The sequence below is a fragment of the Cygnus atratus genome, chromosome 1, assembly GCF_013377495.2.
Source record: "Cygnus atratus isolate AKBS03 ecotype Queensland, Australia chromosome 1, CAtr_DNAZoo_HiC_assembly, whole genome shotgun sequence".
NCBI classification, from domain to species: Eukaryota; Metazoa; Chordata; class Aves; order Anseriformes; family Anatidae; genus Cygnus; species Cygnus atratus.
The window spans coordinates 145,176,338-145,191,054 of NC_066362.1; the positions used below are offsets into that span (position 1 = coordinate 145,176,338).

At 42.9% G+C, this 14,717-nt stretch overlaps 1 protein-coding gene across 1 annotated transcript; it reads right to left on the minus strand.

Annotated features, from left to right (window-relative positions):
• Window positions 1-4,662: 4,662 nt before the first annotated feature.
• Window positions 4,663-11,556, minus strand: LOC118257492 (coagulation factor X-like). Its single transcript, XM_035565561.1, has 5 exons — window positions 11,481-11,556; window positions 8,936-9,067; window positions 7,173-7,339; window positions 6,339-6,456; window positions 4,663-5,210 (listed from the first exon to the last, which is right to left on the minus strand). The coding sequence occupies exons 1-5, from the start codon at window positions 11,554-11,556 to the stop codon at window positions 4,663-4,665; spliced, it is 1,041 nt and encodes a 346-aa protein (XP_035421454.1).
• Window positions 11,557-14,717: the final 3,161 nt, after the last annotated feature.

Below are 14,717 nucleotides of genomic sequence, written 5' to 3' on the forward strand. Positions count from 1 at the left end.
GTGGCAATGGTGCTGTGGGGAGTTTTTGAGGTCCCATTGCAGGGAGCTCCAGGGAAGGGCAGGAAACCATCCATAGAGTCAGAGAAACAGCCAGGAAGGGGAAAGTGTTCTTCAACTTGAGTTAGAAACATAAAGACCATATTGATCTGAGAATTTGTGGGTAAAACCCCAAATAAAACTTCACATCAACCAGAGTTTTAAAGATCAGGTTCAATGAGTAGCGAGATGGGCATGCAGGGCTGAAGCAGACCTCCTGCCTCACCAAGGCTGGTCCCTGCTAACCCAGGGCTGACATTACAGCCCACATCACAGCCCCTAATGCCTTCTTCAAATAAATTAACTCCACAATAAAAGTGCACTGAGGGAGGTATTTCCTGGCCCAGCTCTGCAGGGATGCTGTTCCCAAAGTTCACTCGGAGTTAAAACCCTTTGAATACCAAGCTAGATTTTTTTTTTCATGGCCAGTTCATAACATCACGTATTTATTTTGCCCTCCCTCTTATTTCTGCAGAACTAATTAGCACACCCTGCTATCCTCTTTGGCGGGCTGTGAGCCAAGCTTTCTTCAGGTCTGTGGGGACAGGACAAGGGGCAATGGCCACAAAATGGAGCACAGGAAGTTCGGCACCAACATGGGAAAGAACTTCTTCACGGTGAGGGTGACAGAGCACGGGAACAGGCTGCCCAGGGAGGTTGTGGAGTCTCCCTCTCTGGAGATATTCAAGGCCCGTCTGGACGCCTACCTGGGCAGCCTGCTCTAGGGAACCTGCTTTGGCAGGGGGGTTGGACCCGATGATCTCTGGAGGTCCCTTCCAACCCCTTCGATTCTGTGATTCTGTGATTCACATATGCGCTCTGTGCTCTCCTCCTCCTGAGGCCACCAGGCTCCACTGTACCTGTCCCAGCTGGGATTTTTGGCCAGGAAGAGCAGGGGACTGTTGCCTCTTGTCACAGCATATCTCTGATATGCCCCTGTCCTCCTGTGAGCATGAATATCACCCTGTGCACAAGCAGCACGTCAAGGCTGGCTCCCCTCAGCACACTGACATGAAAAATCTGTCACCACTTGATGTCAGCACAGGACTTTGCAGAACGCAGCGCAGAAATGTGCATCTGCAAACATTTATTTATTTTTTTAAACAAACCGCTTACACGTTGCAACCCTATGTCAACTAATGTGTTCTTGTAGGTATGAACTATTTATTCAAATCAGGTTAGCAACACCAACACAGGGCTTCAGAAGCTGTATTCTCCCTAGACCTTAGTTTTCAAGTTCGTGTTTTCCTTTTAGATGAAACAAGCCTTGACTGAGCAGCTGTTTGGGCCACGGTGTACTCAGTCCTGTTACGGCACCAACTTTGTTTTTTTTCCATATTGACATTATTGCAACAGGCCTTACTTTCAAACTTTCGTATTACGGAAGATTGCATAAAGAGAGGGGTTTAGAAAGGCAGTCCTTTCGTCACACGTTTCTTTATAAAGAGTTACTGGAATTTCTTTCTCCATTCCTTTAAATATCACGGTGAGCACATGGAGATGTATTTCATCAGTGTGTCCACCAACCCTGTTTCCTGCAGACGTGGCTGAGGATTGTCCCCCATGAAAAGGTGACTCTGCAGCCTGCACGTGGTGCCAGATGCAAACTCTGTGGTTCTGCTGGTGTGGTGCTTGGGTTATGTGGTCCTGCCTCAGCACATGTTCCCTTCAGAGGTACTCCCCCAGCAGCCTGGCCCCAGCCAGGAGAAGCAGGTTTGCAGACGAGCTGCCCAGGTGGTGATGGGGACATGCCCCCATCATGTCACAGCCCCTGGCTAGCCATCAGCTGAGTGTCACTGTCACACGCTTTTGGGAAATGCACACCTCAGCTAACGAAAGGGGACAGCAATTATTTACCAGAAGATGTCACCCCCGCATTAAGCAAATAATGAAAGCTGAAGGCTGGGCTCACAGCCACATTTGTACCTGGGGGAGTCCTCCTGACGAGTGGCACGCAGGCACTGTGGTTGGTTGTGTGTTGTGGGTGCTGGAGATAGTTCAAGGCGAAGGGGACCGTGGTGTTCCCGCCCCATGGCAGGAGGTGCTCCAGCCTCCTGGAGCAGCTCCAGCCTCCACCTCCCTGCTGCCTCTTCTCTTTGCTGCCAGCAGCCCTCGGTGGGGAGCTTGTGGTCGGGGGACAAGAAATTAAAGAAGAAATGATCACTTGCAGGCAACAGGTCAGGATCAACAAAATGAGACTGCATCCCTCAGCCTAGACTTAGACATCAATTGGTCTGAAACAAGTAAATGTGATCATGTATAGTCTTGGTCAAGAGCTAGCAACGAGCGACACAAGTTAATTTATTTGTTGATGTACACTCTCCTTATACGAAGCACAGTTACTAGTATACCTGTTTATAAGCAGCACCTGTCCTCGTGTGTACAAAAGCCACAAAAATGCCGGGTGAAATTTGCCTAGGCAACAGAGGAGACACATACTCTGCAAAGGGTTAATGCTTAGTGCTGTTAAAATGGGTTATAATTCAGTTAAATGTCTGGATAGTAGCCAACCAGTTCACCATACGCAGGGAAAAAAAAAAAAAAAGGAAAAAAAGAAAAAGGAAAAAAAAGTTTTTCTTGCTGCATTTGAAGGGCATCACCATTTATAAAAGCTGAAGAGACTTGCAGTCATTTTGGAGGAGCATGAGCACTGCCCTTCTGGCTTGGTTGCAGATTGCAGGACATCCCAGGGGAGGAATGAAACCCCAGGAGGTTTGATTCCCTCCGGTGGATGCTGCACCCACAGGAGCTTTCTTTGAGCCTAACCACTAGGCTGTGCAAGTCTCCTGCCAGCCTGGCAGCGAAAAAAAAACATCTTGGAGTTACTGACATCTCTGCAAATGCAAGCGCTGACTTTTTCTATTTCTGTGCACACGTTGCTAAAAATAGTATTTGATGCACATTAGTGAAAATAGTATTTCATGCACATTGCTAAAATAGTAAGTGTTGTTAATACTTGTTATAAAAAATAATTCAGTCTTTACTTTCACCTTGGTGCTCCTTTACCTTTTCCCCCCACTTTCATCTTAATTTTGTTTCCCTACCAAAATTGCAAGCAATAAAACTGGTTATGAAACAGCCAGAGACGGCAGAGCTTATGCACAGACACTGCCATATCACTCAAGCTCCTGGATGCAGCTTCAGTGATAGATAAAAGGGGTTTGGTAGGGAGGCTAATTTTGCCCTAAGATGAGCTATCCAGATCCCTCATGAAAAACTCAGAAAAAGCACTCTGGAGTCCCTGCTGTTTGAATGAGGACTGTATGATTTTCCTCCTGTTTTCTCTGATTATATCTCCCCATTGACCTAATCTGGACTTCAGGATAAAAATGGTTAAGGACAGCTCAGATAGAAACTTAGATGGAGAATTTTCAGGCAAAATGCTAGAACACTGACATGCTCTGAAGGGGGCAATAAGGAAACAGGAAAGTTCTTGGAGCTTATCTGGAATTCAGACTTTTCAATGCTGCTCACAACTCTGTCCTCTCTGTGAGGACTTTAAAGGTTGACAGAGGCAGAGCACAGAGAATGTAATGTGTATCTTGGGTGGGAACTGCAATTTTCTGTGCAATTAAGCAGCTGGGGTAAATCTGTCCCTGCAGACAGAATTTGTTCTCATCTGGTACTGAACATCTGAGTAGGATGAGGATGGTGTTTTGTTGTATAAGCAGAAATTGACAGGTGAGGAAGGAAGGAGCTCATGTGGCTGATTCCTCTGAATACACGTTGAGCTAAAGACAGCGATTGAAACCTGTTGAAGGTTTCTGTGCCTTTTTGAATTGGCTATGAATAGACTAGGGCTGCCCTGAGCCAGGGCAAGTGGTAATGTGGGGCTGGGCAGGAGGACAGATGGACAGCAGTGAGGGGATGGGGCGGCAAGTGCAAGCTCTTTGCAGTGGCCTCTCTGATATCCCTGGAACGTGTCCACGTGTGACCCACAGCTCCACACATCATGTTTGCCTCTCTTACTGTAGAGGTTAGGGCTGAATTATAAATGGAGGTTTCAGTGTGGGTCCTATGGGAAGTCAAGCAACTAACTTCATCTAACAAGGCATTAGTATCAGTGACATGCCCAGTTACTTAGACTCATGTGTGGATATACTGGTGGTTTGCACATTTTCCAGCTCTTTCTCTGTAGACAATCAAGAAGATTAAGCAGGTGGCTTTTTTGTGTTTTTTTTTTTTTTTTTTTTTTTTTTTCCCGAGGCTTTAGAAATGCTGGCCTGCTCTTGTAGTGTCCTACTTTGATGGTATCCTTGTCTAGGTTTATTTCTATAAAGCAGGTACTGCCACAGGAAAGTTGAGTTAGTTGCAACTTTTCAATGGAAGGTTTATCAGCACAGCCAAAGCCTCTTAGACAAATTCAGACAACCTTAGTAAGAGCAAAAAGATCTCCTAAAACATTGCATTTGAAGATATTCCATTATTGTCCAAAACCAGCAAGCTCTGTTCAAAGTCCAAGCACACCTTCTGAAAACCAGGCATGAGCTCATGAAGGAACTGGTGACATCTCTTAATGGAAGTGCTAACTCTCAGAGCTTTAGCAGGCATTTTACAAAGAGAAAAGTATTATTTAGGGATCAGATCTGACGGCTAAGACAATTAGGTTGATTAAACGTCAAGCTGTTAGGAGTTTTGTGTCATAACACTTCTTACCCATGGTAAGAACCTTGACAATTTAGTGTATATTCCATATTTTCCTTCTTTTCCACACCCTTCTCCCCAGCTGATAATACCAGTAACGAAGTAAGTGCCATTGTATTCGGTTACATGGGGGCCTCCTCCATCTCCTTGGCAAGCATCTTGTCCATCTTTATTATAACCTGCACAGAACATGTTTCTTGTGACTAGATGTTTAAGGGCATGCTTGCAAGTTCTCCTGTTCACGTAAGGGACCTGAAGCACTTTCATTCTTTTGACCGGCTGCGTATGTTCAAAGATGTTCCCAAAGCCACTGATAATTCCGAATGTTTGGTTCATCAGAACATCATTAGCAAAGTCTTCTTCTGGAAGGCATGCTGGGATAACATCCTCAGAAAATGTGATAGGTTCGCTTAATTTGATAAGGGCTATGTCACTGTCAAAAGATTTTGAATCAAATTCAGCATTTGGAATTATTTTTTCCACTCTGTGCGTCGCAGTACTTGGCTCTTCCTCTTCTCTGTCCACCGTCCCTGTATCAGATTTTTAAAGCAGGTGTTAACAAGACAATACCAGCAAGCCCAAGCAGCTCCTCAATAAAAGATGGGACTAAAGTACCTTGCACTTTATATAGACATTTGTACTGTACAAATTTTTATTTTACATTTGGAGCATTACATTTACAATGTACATTTATTGTACATTTAGTACATTTTAGAGCTGGCCTGTATCCTGACTCTGTAGCATTTTATATGCATTTTGGAGAGGTTTTTATATGACTCTCAAAGTGCCAAGCAAGTTCAACATCGGAAGTTTGCTGTCAGAATGATGGTCTCAATGACAATTTTCATCTGAAATTTTGGCCTTCATTACAACATACCCAGTGGCACTCATTGTTGTACAAACAAAACTCCAGTATAGAAGAGTAGGATCTTGCCCCTCTCATTTGTAGAGCAACATAGTCAAGCAGACTTAAACAGGAAATATTGTCTGTTAAAACATTAACATTCTGCATACAAAAATATAAAAGTGTATTTATATTTATTCATTCTCAACTCATATGAGATCTCTTTTGGAATTAAATTGACAGAAAATTGGTGTTTAGACAAACACAGATTTTGCTTTACTGTTTTAGGCCAAGTGCAAATTTTTGTGACTCAGAATACCATTTTCAGTGTCTAGAATTTGTGATAGACTACTTTTTTTCATAAATTACATAATTTATGATAAATATCATGATAAATAATGATTTTAAGGTTTCAAGTATAGAACAGTCTCAGACTAGTATCTAGGTGCTGTCAAAACATTTATTATTAGTGTCTGAACGTGGCATCTGGAAGTCTTCAAGGTTTGGCCAGCACAGAAAATTGCATGAAGTTGTAATGTTAGACCAATTAACTAATTCAGCTCAGCCTCACTGACCCACACACTTTCATGGTTTATACCTGGCTTGCATCACATACAAGCTACACCGGACCAAACCAGGCATAAAGGAACTGTCCATTCGACCAGGTTGAACATTTATTTCATTGCTAGTCAAGGGACAAGATGAGACAATGAGAAATAAGTCTGGGATAGTTCAGTGTCTTGTACATGGACACTCAGGACGTGTTTTTGTAGCACTTATTTTTATAGTAAAGGACAAAATGACAACCACTTACCAACGATAACCTGTAATTCCTTAGAACCAGTAACGCAATGAGCTGCAGTAAGTATAAAATACTCATTCAGGATTGTCCCCCCACAAAACCAGCTACCATGCTTCTCTACCAGAACTGCCTGCAAAGAGAGAGAAAAAAGCTAAAGTGCAAAAATGTATGTGCATAGAAATCTTGAACAGCTAGCAAATATTCAAGCTGTTTTCTTAAAGAAATTTTCATATGTTTCTCCTATCAAAAGCATCCTTAATTCAGAGGCGGTGAGAGCTACACTTAAGTGTAGCTATCACAGTGGGAAACTTGTCAAGACAGACCTTTTTCTCATCTCAAAGTAGAATCTGCATATCCAGTTATTTTACCAGCATTTTTTGGTTGTTATATTTTAGAGAAATTTGGCTTATATAATAACTGCAATATTCCTTTCTGTTCGCTGTAGTTGTTGTGGATGGGTTGGTTATTTTGTTTTTGTTTTGTTTTTGTTGTTTCACTTCAGTCTTGGTCATAACAACAACTCCAGCCATTCTTTCAAAACTGCCATGTTGCAACCCAAGTATCTGGGTGGCTGGCAGGGAACTGTGGAGAAGCCCAGCTCTATGGCCAGTATCTGCAACCTTAGTTCTCTCCTAGCCTCCTCCTCTCAGCATTGTGCTTGATCCTGGGGGTGTTCAAGGAAAGGTTGGACCTGGTGCTTAGGGACATGGTTTAGTGGGTGACATAGGTAGTAGGGTGATGGTTGGACCAGATGATCTTGGAGGTCTCTTCCAACCTTAATGATTCTGTGATTCTGTGATTTGAGTGGGGTCAGGCATTGAACCTCTCAGGACAAAGGCATCTTACCTGCCATGGACACGCACTGGGTAAACTGCCAGCCTCCTCTGTTACCTCAGGATGGTAGATCGGGGCCTCAGTGGTTTCCTCATTTTTAAGATGAGCATCTGGACTTGCTGTAACTTTTTCTCGACCCACTTCGTGCTTTCTCTGAAGTTTACCACATGGGAACTTGACTGCAAAGGCAAAATTGAGACACTAGTACTCCATTCCTAGATGGTGCTGGGACTTCGGGGCACCTGTCCCTTGTTGGCAGCAAGTCATTCCCATCTGCAACCCTACACAAAGAGCTGTGAAGACCCAGCTGCTGTTACCTTCCCACAGTGAGACTCATCAGAGCTGGTCTGACAGCCCCCAGTGCAATAGACAGCTTTGTGGCCAATAATGGAACTTTCAGTGCACCTCTTGTTCTTTACAACAAGAAGTGATTCAAGCTTGCTAAAACACGGGTCTTGCAGTCAAAACTGCCTTTAGAGTTATAGATAGACACCTTTAGAGAAGGAAAATTGTTTACAGGAAAAAACAGGTTGCTTTCAGGGAATCAAGTCTTTGTGAAAATGAGGGAAAACTTACTTCAGAGTTCAAGGAAAACTCTGACAAAAGCTGACACAATTTATTATGGCAATCAAATTAGATACTCAGGTATACTTCTCAGGGTTGGCTAGGCAAGAATTTTCATGACATTAACAAAAATATCATGTGTGAAAGAAGGGGACCAGGATGGTTGTAAAAAGAAAAAATAAAATAATAATAAAAAAAATCGTGTTCTAAAACTTGCTCATGGGTTCAGCATTTCCAGACTATTTAGAAGTTAAACAACTTCCATTACTGGCATAGTTATTTTCATGTACCTGCTGTAAATTTTCACATACCTGCTTATAACTTTTGTATTTGGGAGACTGGGTAAAGTATTCTATATTAGAAATTATAAGCTCATGACAGAAAATTGGTATTAAATAACAAAGGACTTATAACAAATATCATCAGACAGAGAGAAGAATACAGTAAGATTAATAATTGTTAACGTGCACTTTGCCTGACTGCAGGTGAAACTGATGGGTTTAAGTTCAATGCTGGAAGTTATTTTTTAGTTACTATATGTTAACTATAGAAAACCAGTTTTTAGAAGGAAGAAGAAAGGCAGGTATTATTCTTTTTAAATTGATCAGATTATATTTGAAGGGAAAAAAGTGAGATATAACTGCAGTCACATTGTGTTGCTACTGCTGAAATTATGAGTCCTTGTGAACTGCATCTTGTAAAGGGAGAAGTTTCTTGGGTTCCTACTCATTCTGATCTCCAGATGTGCAGCACACACTGGAGGTCTTGAAGATAGAAACCAATTTTCACCAATGAGAAAAGCAAACTGTTCTTTTCTAGCAAAATTTTCTGAAGCATGAGGCAACTGCTCCAGTCCACGGGAGAAGAGAAATCCCAGCCCTGTTGTAACCACCAGTGTCCCATGTGGCTTCAGACCTGCTGGAACATGGGTTTTGCAGTCTGCTCTGAAAACATATACATTTGCATAGAATACTTTGGTGCACTATTTTGGCCACTGCACATTTCTCACAATTTGATACTGGTTAAATTATGTCTTCTCACTAAGACCTTTTCCTTTTTGTTGTTAACATTTCAAGCAAGCCATGTGAAAGGTTTCAGCAGTGAACATTATTCCTCATGCTACAGCAGCACTGCAGCATACCAGCACTTCCAAGATGCAGTGAAAATGCGATGCGCATCCCATAGAATGAACTTTAAGTGTGGCTTCCTACCTACAGGAACGCAGGTTTTGTTGTCATCATCCAGAGCATAGCCAGCAACACAGGAACATACTACTCCTTCATCTTCATCTTTGCAGAACTGCCCACAGTTCCCATTGTTGTCCTTGCACGTGTCTGATAGCACTGCAAAGGAGGCAAACTTATAGGCAGGTTCCATATTCATGGTGATTTCATAAAAGCACAAGCAGCTCATGAAGTCTTGCTCACAAGCACTAGTCAAAGCCCTCACCATTTTGTGTAGTTCTGTTGTGCAATTCCTGTCAAAGACCTCTAGTAATCACAGCCATCACAACAAGCATTTTTAAGAAACCTGTAAGCTGTCAACATGAGGGAGACAGCTATCATTCACATCTTATGTTGTGATAGCTTCCCGACTATAACTGGCAGCTCTTTGATGACACAGGCTGAGATAATCCATACTCACCAGAAGGGAAAGAGAATAACAAACTAGCAACAACTGAGGTATCAGTAAAAAACAAAATATTGGACAATAGTAGACCCTCACGCTATTCCTTTTCCATCCTTAGATGGTTCATACTACTTGCCTTAACGTAGTCCCTGACATTGCAAGGTCACGGGCAGAATGGGAGCAGTCTTCCTAACGGCGTGAGAGCAAGGAGAGGTAATCCAGTCCTAACAGATGTTGTCTAACCTCTTCCTACAGGTCTGTGATGAGTTTCCACAGCTTGTCCATGCAGCCTAATTCACTCCTTAACTAGCCTTCTGATATCTAAAAAGTATAATAATAATAATATCTATCCTGAATCTCCCACAGTATGGCGCAATCCCACTACTTCTTGTCCTATCTGTTTGTCTTAGTGAAAATGGAGGACTTAACTCCCTTCCTCCTTTTGTTACATATTTCACAAATTTCCTCGGTTATGCATAGTGGAGCTAAGGGAGGTATTTTGTTTTTGCTCCTGTGACTTGCCTCCTATTTATGTTGGACCACTGTTGCGGTTTCACAAGATTGTCTGGAACTCTCATCTTGATTTATGGTCGTCCTTCTAATCTGGAATCTCCTACAAATGCCATAGGTAAACCCTCTCTCCTATCCTTCATGTCACGGGAAGATACTGAATATCGGAGGTCCTAAGGCTCTCAGGAGTTTAATTCAGACCATGTTGTTCTGCCTACTATGATGTCTGCTATTATATAAAATCATGGGGATGTACTGCATCTTTTGGAGGCTGTTATCCTGTCCTTGGAGGAAATGAGACGGTGGCGATGTGATTTGTTTCTGACTGGTGCAACTCAGCAGTTTCTTTTCTCCTTGCCGCACACAGATAATCTGATATCTTAAGGAACAAAGATTTTCATCCCTATTGGGAGCAGACTAACATTCTCCTTGGTCTCTCTTCCTATATTTGTATTCTTAGATCAGCTCTTGATTTTCGTATCATGTTTCTCTTATATTATTTAAGCCTTAGCTTTTCTGCTTTTATGCCAGGATGTCTGCAACTCTTTTATACTGATCCTTGGTGAATTGAACTGATAATTTTTTTTCCTGTGCTTCCTTCTGTGGGTAAAGTCTTGAAGCAGCTCATGATTTTAATTAATCCTCCTGTCTTTTCTTGACCTTGGGATAGTTTGGACACGTATCATAAGCATTTTTTTATATAGAAGTATTATATCTTTTCTCTCTTTTAAATATACTTTCATTTTGTCCTCTTGTTCTTTTTCTTTACTTCCCTCATGAGCTCTATCATTTTATAATCGCTTTTATTAAAGTCATCTTCACTCTTTGTATTATTAACCACTTCCAGCCTGTTCATTAGAATCAAAGGCAGAATAGCCCAAAGTTGCTTTCTACATGCTTGTATGAGAAAATTTTCCCTGAAACATCCTGAAGACTCAAGACAATAGGTCTCCCACTAGGGACCTTTCTCACCTCATCTCTGGGATGTGAAAAAAAAAAAATCCCTCTTACTACCAGTTCTTTTTATTTGGGTTGCTCGGGCGTTTATTCAGCTGTGTCCAACCATTCCCCTGTAATCTATAGGTGACTTTTACAACAAAATTAACCAACAAGGCGTACATCACGTCTGCAGCATGATCCATACTCTTACTCTGCAGAGAAGCATCTTAGGCTCCAACTTCAAAGCACAGGTGGGATGCTTCCTCAAGCAGGGATGTGACACTTGTGCTGAAACTTACAGAAGCACACTGGGTGATGGTGTGGAGTCCTGGCTCCCCTCTGCACTTTTAAACCCTGTGGGTTCTTTTTGTCACCCAGTAGCTTACGAATTGACATTGACAATGCTGTCAGTTTGAAAGCACAGAGTACTGATGTATTAACCCCATCCTTTACTCTGACACAGTCATTTCAGTCTGAAATAGTATTTCTCCAGTGACTCAGCCATGGATATTGTTGCACTGTAGCAGGCAAATGGGAGCAAGGTGAGTAAGAAAACAAAATTACCAGTTTTTTTCCTGATGTCACCCTGCTTCACAGAGCACAAATGATGGCGAATAATTAATTACCTGTGTGGTTGAGACAAAGCAGTACGAAGAAGAGTTAAAGTGAAGGCTGTACCTGTCTGCACCGTCTGCAGGAAAAGGAGGACAAGGGGAAGAAGCCACACTGCTCCATGGTGACCCATCACTGCCATCCTCCAAGCTCACTGAGAATCTCCCTCTGGTTTCTCTGCAGGGCTCTGGGGCAGCTGCTAAATGAGGAACACTGCAGTGCAAAGGTCGCTAACTCATGAGAAAACAAAACCGCTACGAGCAAAGCCTGGGCTCGGTGTCAGCAACGGACAATGTTAAAACAGCAAGAGCCACTGTGTCGCAGCAGTGCCACCCTGGCAGCTTGCAGGTGCCTCATGGCAGCAAAGCTACCACAAGCGCAGCGTGGAGCTGAAGATTTGGAGCCAGTGGAGCCTGTAAGCAGGTGTCCTGCACAGATGCAGAGGTCCTGGATGGCACCTCTGGGGTACACAAAATCCAGTCTCTGTCACAAGCACTCAGCCAGGCAAAACTTTCACAAAGGCATCAATTTCCACTTCATTCTGGAATGATTTGCTTTCTTTTTGGCTCAAAACCACTCCATAGGGATAGCTGCTGACAGGGCCTTGCAGTCTGAGGACCTGTCCATACTGTTCAGTTCTTCAGCTGAAAATCAGCTCCATTTGGACATGACACCTGCAGAAGTGTGTTTCCTGACATGCTGTAGGATGCCACAAAGGCCAGCTTGTCTGCCTTCGTTCTCTAGGGCAGCCTCATTCAGTTGTATTCCTGGCAGCTAGTTACTTCTCATTTCTGAAGGACTACTGAATTTGAGACTTCACTGCTCCTGAGATAACTTCTATTAGAGGATTTTTCTAGCCACAAAGGCAGAAGGTTTTCCCTGAGATCTCCTTGAACCTTCCTTGCTGCAAATGAGATGGGCTGTGTCTTTTTACCTTCACCGCAGACATGAAGATCCAATTAGCTCCTACTTCTCTGCAGCAGTTTTTTTTTTTTTTTGTACATATAAAAGCCGCTGCTGTGCTTCTTCTCAGGCTTTCTATATTTTAATTTAGAAAAGCCTCCTTTTTTCAAGACCTAGTGCCTCATGCACAAGAGGGTCTTGCCCAGATACTTTATCTTGGACTAAGCCTGAGCAATGCCCTACTTTCTTATTCACAGAATAATCATATAATCATTTAGGTTGGAAAAGACCCTTAATATTATCAAGTCCAACCATCTACCTAACATTATGAAGTCCCACTACTAAACCATGCCTCTTAAATACCTCCAGGGATGGAGACTCCACCACTTCCCTGGGCAGCCTGTTCCAATGCCTAACCACTCTTTCTGTGAAGAAATTATTATCCTCAGTATTTGCTTACCATAAGGAGTTTTGATATTTTAAAATCCACCAGTTTGCACAGCAGATGTGTGCTCTACCATTTGTCTAGCTCTTATGACCTGTTTGAATTTTGATAGGTGAAATTGCACCAAAATATTTAGTGTACATAAAAAAGTGTGCTTTTATTCTGTCTTTTCTTGCTGGCCGTAGAGTTGGTTATGGGCCTTGTTAGGCCCATAACCTCGTTAGGCCCAAAGTGACATCAGCAAGAGAAACGCTCAAGCAGACATTTCACTCACATCCTTTTAGCACTGTGGCAGAGACAATGTTACAGAAAAAGGAATGCGTATGAAGCCTTTGAGCCTTGGGCACTGTAGTCACCTTGGCACAGGATGAAAGTTTTGTAAAGGACAAATAAACACCGATTGCAAAGCCTAAGGACAAAGTCTCTCATATTCTACAGAATAATGACACTCTCTAAGCACAGTCATGCTGCACACAAACATGGACTTTCATCTCTCTCTTGAATGCTGCTCTGTTAAACCAGCTCTGTGCCTGCTCCCAAGGTGCTACTTGGCCTGACAAAGACATGCTGGTACAACCCAACAACTGTCACTGTTACCACAGCGACGTCTTCTCCTCAGCCACCTCAGCACCTTACACGGTCCACTTGTCTTGAGTTTCACCTCGATCCTCAGGCTTCACCGAAGCAGAACAACGCCCTTAGCACAAGTACTTAAATAGGATTTGGGTAGCACATGTGCCTGAGGACTTTGCTTTGAAAAGGGATGTTTCACCCTGATGGGGTGCATGGGGGACAAGGGGCTAGAAAGTAGAAACAGGAACCCAGTGGACAGAAGAAATCAGGGATCTAACATTGCTGAACAAACATTTAAGTAAGCCTGCTGAGGTTTTATGCAGGTGGAGACCATCACCTTGGGGTAACTGACCTGCAGTTCTTCTCGCTTGCTTTTACTGCTGACTGCAGCAATACCTTGGTGTTGTGTGGTGTTGTCTTCCTAGTTTTTCAACCTGATTTGCTCACAGCACCTGCTATATGAAATTAGCCAGTACTCACTCAGACTCTAAGAGATAAGTGGCAGGTGTCTGGCAAAATGCAGTGTACCTCAGACAGCATGGGAGCATAACAGGTTGGAGGAGCCTTGGAAAGGTCATCAGGATGGTTAGGGGACTAGAGAACATGATGTACAATAAAAGGCTTGAGGGGATTGGGTTTGTTTAACCAGGGAGAGTTGGGGGATCTAACAGCAGTCTTCCACTGCCTAAATGGGGATTAAAGTGAAGACAGAGCCAAACATTTCCAAGAACTGCCCAGGGAAAGAGGTAGCATACAGAGGTTGCGACAAGGAAAATTCCCAGTGGGTATCAGAAATTTTTAGCCATGAGTATGGTAAGGCACAGGAACTTGTTGCCCAGAAGGGTAACAAAATCTTAGCCTCTGAAGTTTTCAAAACTTGAATGGACCAGACCCTGCACAACCTGATCCCACTTTGATGTTAGTCCTGCTTTAAGCATGGGGTTGGACCAGATGGCTTTAATATGTCCCTTCCACTGAAAATTATTACATGATTTCTGTGACTAGGACTGAGGCTGAGAAGGTTTGAAGAAAGCATGGAGGAACACTTGACTTCACATACAAAACAACAGGAGTGTAAAGATACTGCCAGGAAACCTTACAGCACAGAGCGGAGTAGTATCTGAACAGACGTGAGAAATCACTGGATGTTTGCCTTTTTCTAAGAAATCAGTATCTTCGCATCTAACTTGCCCTTTTATGCTATTTAGGCCAGTGGAAGTCTTAAATTCCCCCCTCCATTCTCTACCTTCTCATCAGCCTTGACATAAGGCAGGTGAAATGTGTCATACACTTGTTTAGGGGCATGCACTCTTTTCACTCTCAAATGAGACTTTGTCTTCATATATGTGTAAGTTGACTGGAGGGAATAAAAGAAAAGAACA

Coding starts and splice junctions, on each gene's coding strand:
- LOC118257492 (XM_035565561.1), bottom strand. CDS start 11,556: ATGGCAGTGATGGGTCACCATGGAGCAGTGTGGCTTCTTCCCCTTGTC. Junction 9,068..11,480: donor CCTGCAGACGGTGCAGACAG/GTACAGCCTTCA, acceptor CCTCCTTTGCAG/TGCTATCAGACACGTGCAAG. Junction 7,340..8,935: donor CAAAACCTGCGTTCCTGTAG/GTAGGAAGCCAC, acceptor TTGCCTTTGCAG/TCAAGTTCCCATGTGGTAAA.